This window comes from Lissotriton helveticus, chromosome 7, assembly GCF_964261635.1.
Source record: "Lissotriton helveticus chromosome 7, aLisHel1.1, whole genome shotgun sequence".
Taxonomy (NCBI): Eukaryota; Metazoa; Chordata; class Amphibia; order Caudata; family Salamandridae; genus Lissotriton; species Lissotriton helveticus.
Window position 1 is genome coordinate 1,501,474,985 of NC_136068.1, and position 16,221 is coordinate 1,501,491,205.

At 44.1% G+C, this 16,221-nt stretch overlaps 1 protein-coding gene across 1 annotated transcript in view; it reads left to right on the top strand.

Annotated features, from left to right (window-relative positions):
* Window positions 1-15,936, top strand: part of LOC144769553 (uncharacterized) — a 53,966-nt gene extending 38,030 nt beyond the window's left edge. Inside the window, 1 exon segment of the mRNA XM_078653704.1 lies at window positions 15,112-15,936. Within this exon segment, the coding sequence (XP_078509830.1) occupies window positions 15,112-15,936 (825 nt within the window).
* The last annotated feature ends 285 nt before the right edge of the window (window positions 15,937-16,221 follow it).

Below are 16,221 nucleotides of genomic sequence, written 5' to 3' on the forward strand. Positions count from 1 at the left end.
ATGCACTGATGAAACAATCAGGCTTTACTCATGCACTTATGTAAGTACGTAGAGAGTACCAAGAATCCCTCCTGGAACTGTCAATAAGTCCTACTCAGCGGGATGTCTGAGAGTTGGTCAGAGGCCCCATCCCCTGCCCACACCATTCTGCAAAGTCTATTGCTGCTTAATAAACCATGGAAATTCACTGAAAAAAATCAAAGGTTACAGGTAAGCTATAGTTAGGAATTATTATTTAAAAAACCTTAGAAATTCATTAAAAAAAACAAAGGTTGCAGGGCTGTTATAGTGACGAAATAGGATTAAAAAAGCCTTAGATATTCACTGAAAAAACAAAGGTTACAGGGACATTATAGTTAGGCTGATATTTCACTCGTACAAAATCAGAGAAATTCAGCAGTTACAGTTAGCTGAGCTAACTATAACTCGTTCCCCCACAATGCACTGCTTATGACCTCACATATTACATCACTCATGACATGGTCAGTGACATCACTGATGACATAATCCACAGAATCTCTGATGCAGCGACTCACACCCAATATAACCTTTCATACACCCACTCCAACTTTCACACTACCATTCTCAAAACCATTGATACACCCATACCAGTACTTAGCTACCCACTCACTGATTCATAGGCCTACACACACAAATCTACTCTGAAACCATACAGCTACTCACACACCAACTCACTCACTAATAAAGCCACTGAAATATCTACTCATATAGCCACACTGCCACTCACACACTCTCAGTCACCCATAGAGCTACTCACAAACCTAGTCACTCAACCATAGAGTCAATCACACAGCCACATACTCACCTATAAAGTTACACATACACCAACTCACTTATTCAGACATATTTACTCACCTATACAATCACTGACACAAGCACACACAGCCACTCTCACAATGACTCACTCACCATACAGTAACTTATAAACTCCAACACTCAACTATACTTCCTTTCACATATGCAGTTACTCACTCATATACCACTGACAGTACCATTCAATCACTGACACAGCCATACGCACACTCTCTCTCCAATACACCCCCATGCAGATGTACTCACAAACCCATATAGCCACTGATTTACCCACTCACTCATCCCTGCAGGGGGTCACACACATGTCATATGTGAGATGAGGTCGTAAGCAGTGTATTGCAGGGGCACTAGTTATAGATAGTTGAGCTAACTATAACTGCTGAATTTCTCTGGTTTTGTACGAGTAAATGATCAGCCTAACTATAAAGTCCCTGTAACCTTTGTTTTTTCCAGTGACTAAATATAAATTATCCAATAGAAGGCTACGGCCGAAAGGCGTAAGTCTGACTTGGGGGATACATGCACGTCGCACTTTGCGTGATGATTGCTTGAGGGAGCAGTTCAAGCCTAATAAACTGCTCTTCGTGTGTGCCATCCTTCTGTTTCATCCTGGAATACAGAGTTTTGTAAAGCAGGGCTGGTCCCAGAGGCTTTCACTATATATATAGTTAGTTATAGTTAGGACCTAGCTTCCATAGAAAGAGCGTTTTCTAATTTGCCAATAAAAGTTTCAAAACGAGTTTGCCACTAACTTTAACTACTGTCTTGAAAATTTCAGTGTGATCCGTCAAGAGGGACCTGAGGGGGCCCAAAACATGTTTTCCCCATGTTAATTTCCATAGGAACTTTAGACAAGGCTACAGCCCGAATGGCTGACCGGAATTACATCAAATTTGTCAGACAGGTAGCTGTTAGTCCAGAAGGCAACCTTTCTGTTAAATGATGTAAATCTGTTCAGCAATTGCTGAGGTATTTTAAGAAAGTTCCAGTTGTGCATATAGAGAGACGGTGAGTCCACGACCCCTCCGGATCGTGTGCTAAGACCTAATTGGTGGCAAAGCAGACCCACTCTCAGCTTCCTCACAGCCCCAGGGTCCGCCACCTCCAGGGGGCAAAATATGATATAACTGCAGGGGAGCATGTGCCCCCCTTGTTTGCCCTGGAGACCGCCACCTCAATGGGGCTAAAAGTACAAATAATGCAGGGGTATCTGGCCCCCTCATGGCCCCAGGGACCACCACCTACTAGGGGCAAAATTAAGAATTGAGGGGGGCCATGTGGCTCCCCCTACTGGAGCAAAAGATTGCCCTGGTGACCACCACCTTCCAGGGTCAGCTCCTGTAATGTCCCAGGGTGCGCACCCCTGAACACCCAGTTTGCTATGGCTTGGCAGGAGCATTACTGCTCCCACCCAGCCATAGCAAAAGCTGCTCTGCTTCTAATAAGCGAGAGCAGAAAAAATGCTCTCTCTTACTAGAAACTGAGCTAAACTGCTTTGGCCAGAGGGAGCTGCATGTTCAGCAGCTCCCTCTGTCAAAAAGCAATGCCGGCTCCCGCAGGATGTGGGGAGCCAGCAGGGACTACAGGGGCCTTCAGGCTCCCTCTGCAGTCCCCAGCATGAGAAAGTGGATGCCCTGGGTGAAACCAGGGCAGCCAGGCCCCGGTGGATACGCTCTGCATCGCCAAAATCAGCCCTTGCCCCCCCCCTTCCTTCATTAGAAAAAAATTAAAAATTAAAAATCTGGGCCTGTGGGGAATAGGGTCCCAGGGGCAGTAATTGTTCCGGGGACCGGGGCCCACACGCCCTCTCTCCCCATTCTAAAGATACCTGGCCCTGGGGGATGGAGTCCTCTGGGTCAAAATAAGCCCAAGGAAGGGGGGCACTACTCTTCAATTGTGACTCCTCATGTGCTGCTAGTTGGGGGATGACGTCTCTTGGCTTCTGAGGGTCCTTTGGGTCCAACAAACCTTCCTGTTACCTCCAGTAAGTCCCACAGAACGCAATTGCTGAGATGACTTCGGAGTCCACACCCCTTTTCTCCACTACTCCACAAATGCTCCTCTTGGTACACTGTTGGTTGGGGGATGATGTCCCCTTGGATGCTCAGGGTCCTTAGGGCCCAAAAGCCCTCTGGTTATGTCCAGTAAGTCCCACACAACTGGATTGCTGAGAGGTCTTCAGCGGCCATGACCCCTTCGTCCACCACTCTACAAACGTGCCTCCTGGTGCAGTGTTGGTGGGAGAATGAAGTCCCTTTGGATGCTGAGCGTCCTTAGGGGCTAACAAGCCCTCCTGTTACCTCCAGTAAGTCCCACAGAGCGCGATTGCTGAGAGGTCTTCAGAGGCCACGCCCCCTTTCTCCACCATTGTGCAAACGTACCTCCTTGCAAACTTCTGTTTGGGGGTTGAAATCCCCTTGGCTCCAGAGGGTCTTTGGGGGTCAACAAGCCCTCCTATTACCTACAATAAGTCCCACCCAGCGCAATTGCTGGGAGAACTTCGGAGGCCACTCCCCCTTTCTCCATCATTGTGCAAACGTACCCCCTTGCACACTACTGGTTGGGGGATGAAGTTCCCTTGGATGCTGAGGGTCCTCGGAGGCCAACAAGCCTTCCTGTTACTTTGAGTAAGTCCCACACAGCTGGATTGCTGAGAGGTCTTCAGCGGTCACGACCCCTTTCTCCACCACTCTCCACCATTCTGCAACTGCACCTCCTGAAAGTACTACAACTTCCAAAGTGCAAATGATGGATATATCTATTCTGCACATGATGTTTAGCCATTTAAAACATTCTTAGTTCCTCATTGCAACTTTCCACAAGACTGTACTATTATTTTCAATAAAATACAGAATATAATAGAGGAACTAATTCATTTTTCTCTTACTTCCCCAACTAAACTCGTAAACACATACCCTCTAATAGATACAGTTCATCTTATATATTTATTCTCATCACTGTGATACTCTTTGTTAACCAACTCTCATATACATCTTCATTTATAATGTACATTTTTAAAATAATTACAAAGTTGTATATACAGCAGCAGCGCTACAGAAAACGCAGGGGTGGGTCCTATTGTTGAAAATACAGCGCATGCCTGCCTTTTGGAAATGTTGGAGCGCAGTGCTGCCAAATTTGGCACAGACCTGTGCTCCCAGTCTTTCAGATACAACAGTATATGCGTAATTAAGCTCAAAGGGGCGATACACAAAGGATTCACTACCAAGTAGAATTCGAATCTAGAACACAGTGTACAAAATCCTGAAGGAAAAAACACGGAGAAGCACCATCCCAAAACATGGTAAACAAGCGCAGTGTATAATCATAAGCCACTGCTGCCTTTCATTCTCGGACTCTGCGACAGTATTGGTGATGTTTTTTTTTATATTGTGATGTTTTAAAAGGCAATTACCCATTGGATTCATGTACGATTTGCTCTCTGGCTCAGTGCTCTTACGTCGCGCAGAGGTCTATGTAAGCTGCGTCCTCTGTAATTGGGGGAGGAAAGAAGCTTCAGCTTTTCCTGTTCTTAAGAATACTATAGTAATGATACCCCAAGCTAACCCATAAGAGTCTAGTTTTCCTGGACTTTTAATATCAAGCAGTTCAGCAACATCTTTGTATTTCTCAATAAACATATATAGTCCCATTTCCCTAAATCCAGAAGCTGTGAATGGATCTATTAATATGAGATTTTGACCAGGGCCTTATTTGTTACCCCTATTTGGTTTAATGGATTTTGTCAGGTTTCACTGTGTTTAAGCAATGCAAATGTTTATAGGCAAAGCTCACAAACGAGGTAAACAAATCAACTTCTTGTATCTTTTTCTTCTCAATTTCTCCTTTCTTCTTTCCTTTCCCCTGTACACCTCCTCCCCACCCTATAAGGGGACAGTTGGATAGGGGGATCAGCCTAGTATTTATACATCTGTATAGTAGAGATACACAACCCAAACGAGCTGGACAGAAACCCTGGAACGAGTTGTCCATTTAAAGTGTATGTTATATGTCTTATATGTATGTGTATGTATATGTACAAATCAATAAAAATGTACTGAAATAAAAATAAAAAAAAGAACTGATCATTAGAGAGGAAACAAGGCTGCTCTGCTATCTGCAATGGCCTTATTTTGAAAAAATGGCGGTATGCGATGCATACTATGAATCATATGACGAGACGGGTTCTATACTGCTATAGTAAGAATAGAAATATTGTGAATTCATTACGGTAGTAGTACCAAAAACAACACAGTTACTCGTGTATCAACCTAGTTGTAGAATGAGTTGTACACTAAATAAATACAACCATAAAAGTAGTAATTGTTGCAAACATCAGTAGAACTCAGGCTGATTTGCTTTTCTATTTCAATCATGGACGATAATTGGGGAGGTCAACAGGGTAAAGTGACAGCTCACAGGACAAAGAGACAGCTCATAGGGCAAATATATAAAATACCTTAACAGGCTGTAGAGGTATGAATGAAAGCATGCATGAAGAAACACAAACTGAGGGAGACTATAGAGGGATTATAGAGTGGGGAGTGCTAACAGAGCCTGGAGGAATGGCTGTATGGATTGAGAACTGAAAGCACAAATAAGGCATAGGCATTGATCTAGAAGACAGTGTTCGAAAGATAAATGAATAACCCAGTATCAGGATCGCTGGTGTCCAAGTTAAAGGACAGAGTCTTTGTGGCAACCAAGAAAACCCATCAGCAAAAGTTTGGAAAGAGGGGCACTTTACATGTGTTTCTGTGTTATCCCCTGCAGACTGGTTATTAAGTTCATTGGCATGGCAAGCTGGGAAGCAGAGCCCGACACCGAGGAAGAAGAATTTAGTGCTTCAATAGCAGAAGGAGAGTAAAGATCTGTTCGGAGGAAGTGGCTTGTGGCAGCATTTCTTCAGTGATTCATGGGTCTTCAACTCTCTATTCCTACCAGACTCTGCCACTCATTGTGGAAGTTTTAGGGATGAGGACGGCAGATGGCTTATTCAAGTTTTCATCAGGTAGCCCAACAATCGCACACCAATAAATCCCTCTCTGAAACAAAGTGTGCATGGCTATCTAGACGGAGGGACACTGCATGATGCGGGAAGGGGTGCGAATGAGAGTGGACGTTGGTAGAGAAAGCAACTCATGGATGCTTGCATAATGGAAACAGCAGTGCTGCAAATTGGCAAAAAAACATTAGGGTCTAAAATGGAAAGTTGGAAAGCAAAAGCCATTAGAGTAGTTGTCAGAAAGTTGCATCCTTCGCTGACAGAGCTGTTGCATTCATAACACTGTAAATGAAGGAAGAAAGGGCAATACATCCTAGAGACTCACCCCGTTCTGAAAGATCAGTGTGAGCCATAGGGGTCGTGGAGATCACCAGCTCAGCATACAATGCCAGCGTGCTATGTCCACTGGAATACTGATAAGTGTATTCTAACCGACGGTGTCAGTTAAGAGTTGAAAAGATTTGAAACACAGTTAACTCTTGGAGTGTCATGGTGCCGCAATAAGCTTCTGTGATGTCTTACCACTTCAAATAGTTACAGGACACTGCTATCAAACAACACCATCAGGGTTGTAAGACAGGCAACTCCATTTACAGAGCTGCATTAAATAGAGGGTAAAGGCACACTTAAACAAGAAATAGAGGATAATGTGAGCCACAACAAGGAGAAGTGAAACAAAGGTTACCTGGTAAAACTTCTGCAGTTACTCAATGCCGTTCCTCAAGTCAAGATGAAACCTGTAACCTAGGGGGCAGGGCTTAGGGCTGCAAGAGAGACTTGGAGAACAATGCATTCCAAGTCTCATGGAAAACAATTTTGTGCCAATAACAGATACAAAATCAACTGTTTGTCTGCATTGTCTAAAAGCAACAGCAAGTAACAATGTTTACAATCGAGCTATGTGTGAGATGTACATTGTGTCGGTAGCACAAGGTAGGGAGCCAAAGTGACATCCAATGTACAGCTGTCAAGGCAAATGTGAGAAACAACAAATGTCCCACAAAGTGGATGTAAACAGCACTTGGGCCATGGGAAACTGATAAGAGCAAACACGAGGAAGAACAGGAAATAATTTGCTAAAACCAATAGAAATGGAGGAAAAGGAAGTGGCAAGCACAGGAACCAATGAAAAACAAGGGGGCGAGATGTAAGCCCCTTTTAAGCTATATACTAACAATAGATTTCACAATTACAGTGCAAGCGCTGTGCAGTCAAAACCAAAAAACTGCTTGCCGGTCTTACTGTTCACCCCTTTACCTCAATCACAATGACTCAGTTATCAAGCCATCCCTACTGAGAGCTGCCAGCACACACTCCAGTACAGCATTATTCATTACCCTTAATGGAATTCATTTTTACCAGCGATAGTTAAGTGAAAGATTGCCACAGGACTCCAAAGGTCACTGTAGAAACCACATCCATATAACACAATGGTTATAGCTTTTGTCCACTACATATTATTCAGCATTTGGACTAAAGTACCAGATAATAGCTATTAAACACAAAGGCTTGGGCTGGGAATTGGAGGTGTTGTAACAAGGAGTTCACCTTGGTTCTGCAACATAAACCATGTCCTGGGGGCTCCTTCATGCTTGCCTGACATTTAGCCTATAGTACAGTGCCTTCTAGAATTTGCAGTTTCGCTTTCACCATTTGAAGTATTGGTTACAAGAGATTACTAAGTAACGACTGGCTGAACGTGTCACACACAACATGGGGTCAATTGATAATGTTAACTTAATTGTGCGTGCTCACCGATCCCAAACAAGGACAGCTCGTGTGTGTTAGCATTTTTTTAAAAGGCACAGGACATGAAATTTTCCTTGGACTCATGCCTTGAAAGTTCTCCAGGAAAACAGTGACGAGGGTGGGCTGTAAGCAAGAAGTTTGTTTTCTGCTGTTTTCTGCTTCTTAGATTTTCTGGCACCGCCAATCAGTTTTGTCTTTCGTTGCGTATCTGTAACTTGAAAAGCACGTACATTCAGGGCTGGATTGAAAACAATAAAAGGCCCGGGCAACCTAAAAAAAAATGCCCATATTTACAGATAGCACCTTTTCAGGATTATAAATAGAAGGAGAGGTGTTTGTCTAAAAGAGGTATGTTTTCTTAACTTCACTGAGATTAAAAATGCAAATGTTGTACTCTTTGTACACTGATTAGTTTGCAATGGGGAATCATACCTCAATATAAGTGAGGCCACTTCTGCTCAGGCCCACTGCCCCTGCTCAATTGCATACATTAATGGGCAGCCTCAGTGAGAGACTGAGAATGATATCTCCGCCCTATTGTTTAAAGGGAGGTAATAGAAGCCCACCTGCCTCCAGAAATACGGCACAGGTGCCCAATGAGCAGCTGGCACCATCTGAACACCAAAAACATAGACCAAATCATCCATCAAGGTGGCAAGAAAAGAGGCCTTCAGTAGTAATTCAGATACTGGCCCATCACCCATTACCCGAGTGCCCACCTCAGCTATCCAATCTTGCGTACTTTTCCTGCTCCTTGTTTGTTAGGCACTGTCCGTAATGTGTTAGATACAAGGCAAGGATGAAGGCATGTGTTGCTGACCCACTTTCCAAAAGTACTGCATTCTCTATTAGTGGCCTTTCTTAGGAAGAACCCTCTTCCCAGGTCCATGCCTGAGTATAGTGCCACTTTGTATAATTATGTGCCATTTGGTGTAAAGATCTACAGTGAACGGCACAATTCAGAGTCATTTGGGGTAAATAAAATTAGCGTTAATGCCTAGGCACAATAGGATGTAACTGGCTGTTGTTCACAGTTCTCTTCTTTAAATGTATCCTTGCACCAAACATTTAGGCAAAATTTGATTTCACATATTTTTGCTTAATTTTTCGTAATGTTTCTGTAATTACACAAAAGTAGATTATGCAAGTTTGCACACCCCCAACTAATAATCTTGAACTCAGACACTGGTACTCTGCTATCCAGTGTCCAGGACATGAGCTCTGACCCCTAAAACATGTTGAAATTGACTTAAAACCTGACTGACATATTGAACTTTCCTATAAGGCCAAAGTATATGTATATCTGTGTAGCTTGACAACAGCAGCTTAAACCTTGCTGGCCAGACCTGTCCAATTCAGAAAACATCACTTACAACGAAACTTTTACAACGCACTACCATTACAACGCAACCATTACAACGCAAACCATTACAACGCATTGCTCTGGGGGGCGCTATAGGATAGGGAATAGGTTAATTTACTATCCAATAAACTTCCCTAGTGTCCACGGGGACTGGAGTTGGAATAGTAAATTAAACTATTCACTATCCAGCACCCAGAAGCACTATGCGTTGTAATGGTATGCGATGTAAAAACCGCGTTGTAAAGGCATGCGTGGTAAAAGCATGCGTTGTAATGACATACATCCGTCAAATTCACTCTTTGACGGATAGGAACACCTGATTTTAAATATTAAGGGGTCGATTTCGATCCCGTAAAAAGCGCTCCGAATCGTCGTACGGAGCATTTTTTCCTTACGAATCGTACCCGTAACCGTCTCCGTACGAACGACGTAGTACGATCCACACCCGATGCAGCTATCCGTCCGAATCGTACCAGGGACCGTACGAATGAAATCCCCGTACGAATTGCCCTCGGAAGCCGCTGTACACGACGTCCATACGCTTCGCGGCTGCTTTTTATGACCCGGCAAGTACGATCCGTGTTGTGTACGCTCCGTACGACCCTTTTTCTACGGGAGCTGGAAACTGTCTTACAGTCAGAGTTCGCCCCGAAACAGGTACGGAACGGCCCCCCCGGGTACGCCGCGTACCCCCCATGATCGCAGGGGTACGCGCCGTACCCCTGCGATCATGGGGGTACGTGCCGTACACCCAGCGTACATGGGGTACGTGCCGTACCCCATGTACGCTGGGTGTTCGGCACGTACCCCCCATGTACGCTGGGTGTACGACACGTACCCCCATGATCCCAGGGGTACGGCGCGTACCCCTGCGAACATGAGGGGTACGCGCCGTACGGTGTGTAGGTGATCGTGCGCTTTTCCGTACGAATCGACGTGGACCGTACGAATCGCATCCGGGTCGCCCGATCGGAATCGTCCGGTCGTACGGCGTCCGTACGAGTCGTACGGAAACGGCTCCGGATGTGAGTCGTACGGACGGAGATTTTTAACGGATCGGAATCGACCCCTAAATGTCATCCCTAAGAGCACCTTGCTACCCACATGGTAGGGTAAATATTACTTAATAGGGGAACATGTGTGACAATTGAGGCCCAAATTGACATTGTCACTGCAGCTTGCGGGCCCCCAGGGTATTGGGAGGTGGGGGTGCACATGGGGGGTACCTATGGTACCCCCCTGCATTGTCATGGACATGATGGCAGGCACCTCGCGCTGCCTGTCACCTTGTGCATGACAATGCACACAGTGCATTCCCAGCATTGTGGCGGGCATTGCTGTGAGCACCACCCGCCACAATGCTAGGAATGAAGGATGCCACCACCACGGTGGTGGTGGCATCCTACTCGCAGGTGCGGGACCTCCGCACCACTGGCGGCCGGTCCCAGCACCGCTAGGGTGGCATCCTAATGGGCCCCTAAGTCTTTCCAACGTTGAATGCTCAGCATTGCTTGATGCAGTATCTGAATTTTACTGTCAGAATATCATCTAACATTAATATCATGACCTCAATAGAAAATCTACACCCAAAGGGGTGCTACTTTTAAAAATAAAATGTAGGACATAATATTTATGTTAGATGATATTCGGACATACAGACATAACTTGTTTACATTTGGTTTTGGAGTTACTGAAATTATGTTCTATTATGGAAGTGATTTTGTTTTCTAGCATACATTTAAACTTAGCAGCCTCTTAACTGCTTCATACCACAGAGTCTGACGTTTAGCTGCACCTCTAGGAATAAAGAACAATAGATGACAGTAAATATTTTCCATTTCTAGTGCACATGGCCATTTCACATGCTTTTTAAATACATGACACAGAAAAGTAAATGCTTGTCAGAGCAATGCTAGCCCCTTAATGAGTGCCGCCGTGAGGAATCGGCTGCATGTAAAAGAGAGGAGGTGGTCTTTTAAAATGTCCTTAATTCAGGACAGTTAATCCTTCTCCAGCAGCTGAATGGGAAGCACCATGCAAGTAGCAGCAAAGAAAGAGGTAATCACATAGCAGGACTCTAAGATATACATATCGAATCCGATCAACACTCAATGGCTGCACCTTAGGGGTAGGGTTACTGTCTAGCCACTTAAGCCTCTTGTGACATCGAACTGGTTTCCTCAGACAACTGTTGTTCTCAACCAGACCCATCCCAGGCTCACTAGATCACCTAGGGGTTTTACAGGACCCTGTGCACAAACTGTAACTGTGAGGAGCACATACCAAACTCTGTGCCTCTTTAAAGTTCTTGCAGTTTTACTGGTGCTTTGGATCAAATATATAACTTAATTATCAGCAAGCTGGCTCACCTTCACAGTGAAATTGATTGTAGAGCTTCCCACCCTCCCACAGCGGTAAAATTATATTTAAATTCTATTTAGTTTACTCCTAATTTCCACATTGGTCTTTGATGGGAACATTCTGAGCTACCTTTAAGTTAGTTTTTAAATTAAAAGCAGTAAAAGTAATGACAGCAGTGGTGGCTGGTGGAGACAAAGACTGGTGTGGCGAGTGGTGGGGATGTGGTGTAGCGAGGGGGCCAGTGGGAAGCAGGTGAGAGATACTGTGGTTGGGGTTAATACTAAAAAAAATCAAAAAAATAGACTTACCTTATGCCGCCTTGCACTCCTCTCTCTCTGGTCCCAGCAGTCCCTGGGAGACCATCGGACTCCCCATGCGACCCCTGCACTGATCTCAAGCATGATTGGCCTGAGCTGGCTGAAAAGACGCTTGCTCAAGAATAGGGAGTCTGTGCTGTTTCAACAACCTTTTTTAGGTTTTTAATATCGTATATTAATATAGTTTTGTATAATATTGTGTTTCATTTAAAAAGCTGTCTGTGTGCGACTACAATAAGGCCTTTTGGCATTAGTAGCATCCTCCCCAGTCCAGGCACTCACCAATTATTATGTCCCACACAGAGAGTTATTATGCACGTCTTTATTCAACAGCATGCAAGCAAGAACTCTCTGTTCGAAACCTGCATTAATTTCATTACCTTCCAACACTTACGTCACAGGTCTACAGAGTCCATTAAGAACCAAAAGAGTCCTGTCATTCTTGATTTACATGACACTACAAGTTACCCTTTGTTAAATAAAAACGTATACCTTTTAACAATAAATAAATAAATGAATATATAAATAATTACAAATACATATGTATTTATAACTCTTCAATGAGCCTTCCGGGCGCTTGACTCACATGTCGTCATTGGGTCATTAGAAGCCGGGAGCTGACAGTCAGAGTGTTAGTGATCTGCATAGGTGAGGTGGAAGCAAAAGCAGTCGCAGGATCATTAACTGTCTGTCTGGACCCAGCCTCTACGGTGACATTGATGTTTGGTGAGTAAAGAGCCACATGTCTGAAGTGAAAAGAATCTCTAGTGAGGGACTTCCCAAGAAATCGGGCAGTCACCATGTGTCCTTTGGGCAGTAAGACCTCAGCTTTTTTCTTCTGGATTGCAAACTAGTGATATCTTACACATGATATTGCTTGTCAGCATACATTTTCATTTTTCGTTTGCAACCAAAATCTTCTGTACAAATCGCCTTCTCCATCTTTGATCTGAGGTTCGTACATTGAGTTAACTTTGTTGTCATGGCTCTTCCAAAAATTAACATTGCAGAGCTTTCCCTTGTAGTAAAGTGAGGGGTCAATCATTAATCTTTGAAGATTGGTATTTAAAATAATCTTGAGGACGAGCTTCTCTAATGCAGCACGCTGCACAGCTTTATTTAAAGTACTCATGAATCGTTCAACAAGGCCAAAGAGGAGTGCTTTTCTGGCGCTTCCATTGAGATGGCTGAGAACGTCTCAAAACTCTCAACTATTGAAGGGTGGACTGTTGTCAGATTTTAAGATCACAGGGATAACCCATGTTGCAAAGATACCATCCAATCTTTCAATAAACTTTTTATAAGCAATAGATGAAAGATCTTCTACCAAGGGAAAAAAGAAGTATTCATCAATAATGACCATTAGATGATGTCCAATCTGATGAGGACCAAAGAAATCAACCGCATTCTCTCGCAAGCATGGTTAGGCAAATCTGACATGTTGATAGGGTGCTGAGTGTAATGTATTTCGATGTTTTATGATGGAACCCATTTGGCTCCTATCTGACTCTGTAGATGCCATGAAAGCTTATTTTAGAATGTTGTTTGCAGTTACCTGCAGCAATATAAAGCTCCATCTGTGGCTTTAGGGCTGATCACAAGTTTGGTAGTCTTACTGCCATACCGCAATGTGGTGGTCCCAAGAAGACCACTGAGCCAGTGGTCTTCTACCTGTCATATTACAATGCATGCAGCCTGAACTACTGACTGCCATTGACGGAATGTGTCCTGCCTGGCCCACGGTGGACTACAACGTTGGGTTGCAGCTTCCCGCCAAGTCAATTACAGATGTACTGGTGGTCCCCTTTCGGCGGTAGGCTGTCACGGTACGCTCTCAGCAAACCACCAGAACAGTGCCCATCAGATGGATAGAAAAACAACACAGCTGATATCCATTGGCCAAGGGGACACACCTGCAAATCACACTATAAAACACACTCCATCCCAGGCCATGTTCCTTTGCCTCTCCACTACAGCACAGCAAGACGGAGACCACACTTTTTTTTTTTAGATAAGGCAGCCCTTGTTTCCCCTATCCCATTGAAGACTCTGCGCACATTTTTTTGCATTTTTTCCTGATATTCTTTAGTGTTTTTGCCATTGTGAACTTAATTTATTGTCATGTCACGTCAAAAAATCCACGTTTTTCAGAGGTTGAGTTATCAGTTATGGTGGATGAAATCATAGGAGTAGAGCCACAATTGTTTGAAACCCAGGTCCATCATACTCCTCTCAGTAGGAAAAGGTAAATGTGGGACAGGATAGTCAACAGAGTGAATGCCGTAGGTACCACCCAGTGGGCAAAGGAGGAAATTGGGAAGAGGTGGAATGACTAAGGGGAAAGGTTTGTTCCTTGGCCTCCAAGCAACAACTGGAGGCCCAGAGAACTGGTGGTGCTCTTCTCAGTGCCCTATTACAACTCTTTACCTGAAAGGAGAAGGTCTTGGTCATCCTGTATTTTGAGGGCTTGACAGGAATAGCTGGGGGAGTGGAGTCTGGTAAGTTACATCTCAATAACTGTCACAATACTTCAAGAACTGTATGCTCTCGTCTCAGCTTTTGCTATTGTGTTGTCGATCTACTTTCCTAACCTGCACTATTCAAAGAATCAGAGGTGTTTGAATGTCTGTATCAATGTGTAATGTTGAATATAAGATCACATTTATCAATCTCCATTACATGCCACATGTTGGAATGGTGATTGTAAGTATATTACTATTAAATCATCATTCCAGATCTCAGCATGTGTCAACATGTAAATGTATGGTACAGTCCAAATGTATTTTGACCACAAGTAAGTTACTGTAACCATTTTGCAAGTGTTAGGAAGAAGAGAAGAGGTCCAGTTTCTGTAACAGGAAACAAGATGCCATAGTGATTTTGCCCATTCTCACTTGTCTGACATGTAACAACTGATGTTTATTTCTCATGGAATGAACAATCTACATACAATGCTCTACTCAGAGACATTTCTGCCTATGTATCTTTATGTTGTGCTGGCTTCTCAACTGAAACTATTGTAGGCATGAGCGACACAATACCAAGTGTGTACCTCAAATATTATTAGGCAATATGCTAAGTCAGCTGATTAGAAGTGGCAGGTGACCCATTGACTCTGCACTGCTCACATGATATCTCATTCTAAATATACAACCAAGTTGTGTGTTCACCAGTATTGAACACAACTAGGCCTTGGAATGGTCAAATACATATGTTACGTCTCCACTATGTTGGCTTAAATGTTTGGGAGATGTCATGTTCATTCCTAAATCCAAAATGCAGCATATCAGCACATCTAATTAGCTGCTCAATTATAGTAAATGTATTGAATGTGTCCAAATATCTTGTTAACAAGTTCAATGCCAAGGCCTCTACTTACCGTGACACCAAACATTTGGAGGTAAATACCAAACTGCCACCAATAACAATGTTCTCTACTTCACAATAGGTTGATCTGGCACAGCACCTTGGCAACCTAACAGACTCCCACTCCACTCCTGGATGAAGCCCTCAGTGATGACAATACTTCTGGACATGTGGACGTGGATGACGGTCCAAGCACATCTGGTCAGCCTAGGCAGACGTCAACAGTGAATCTCACTATGCCCACACCACCACCTCCCACCCCAGCTACAACACCTCAGCCAACCCCAGTCCCCACAATATGTGTACCTAGCACAGTCGCCACCATTTTGTGGTGCCCAGTCCTGGATTCTGAGGTGGCCATCACCAGCCCAGTAACAGAGGAACCAGAAATCATTGGGAGAGTGCACCCTGGGCCAAGGTCACATACTGGTAGGGTTCATGGAAGGGGTTCTGTGGAAACACTGAGCAAGGCCACTGGGGCCACTCACACCCATGCCACCATCAACCAAGTCTTGGGAGCCTATCAGGACTCCCAAGACGTGATGGGCCAGGTATTGATGGAAATCTGAGAGATATAACAGCTGCAGAGGCACATACACCAGGAGCTAGCCACCCACAACACCAACACGGGCCTGCTCATTGAGGTGCTGCAGGATGTCAGCACAACCCTGTGCAGGGCTTTTCCACTACCATCTACCTCTTCCGGTGGTCCAACTACATATGGGCCTTCTACATCTGCAGCAGCCACAGGAAGAGAGTCCCTGGCAGAGGAAGAAATGCTGGTGGACACCCCTGTCTCTGCAGCAGCGGATCCCACCAGCGGTCTCAAGTGGGGATGTCGATGTAAAAATCCATTAGGTGTGGATGGCAAGACACCCACCACCAGCAAGACACTTCAACTATTAATTTCCTCCAGTGTGTATAACACATTCACTCTGTGAACTATACCTGAATACTTTTCCCTTTCTGATGGGTGTAGTATTTTGAAATTTGGCATCTACAACTGTGGTTTCATTCACCTGACTACTTCACTTTTTTATGTTTGTTTTTCACAATGTATCTCTTCATCTTTAACACTTTAAAAATAACACAAGTCACAATCTCATTGTTTGCTGAAGTAACCCTCACATTTAGCAATGTATATATGAACTCCCATGTGAACTTTACAGTGCCAAAACATGCTACTTGTGTATGCATGTATATGTTGCAGGTAAATAATGTGCAGC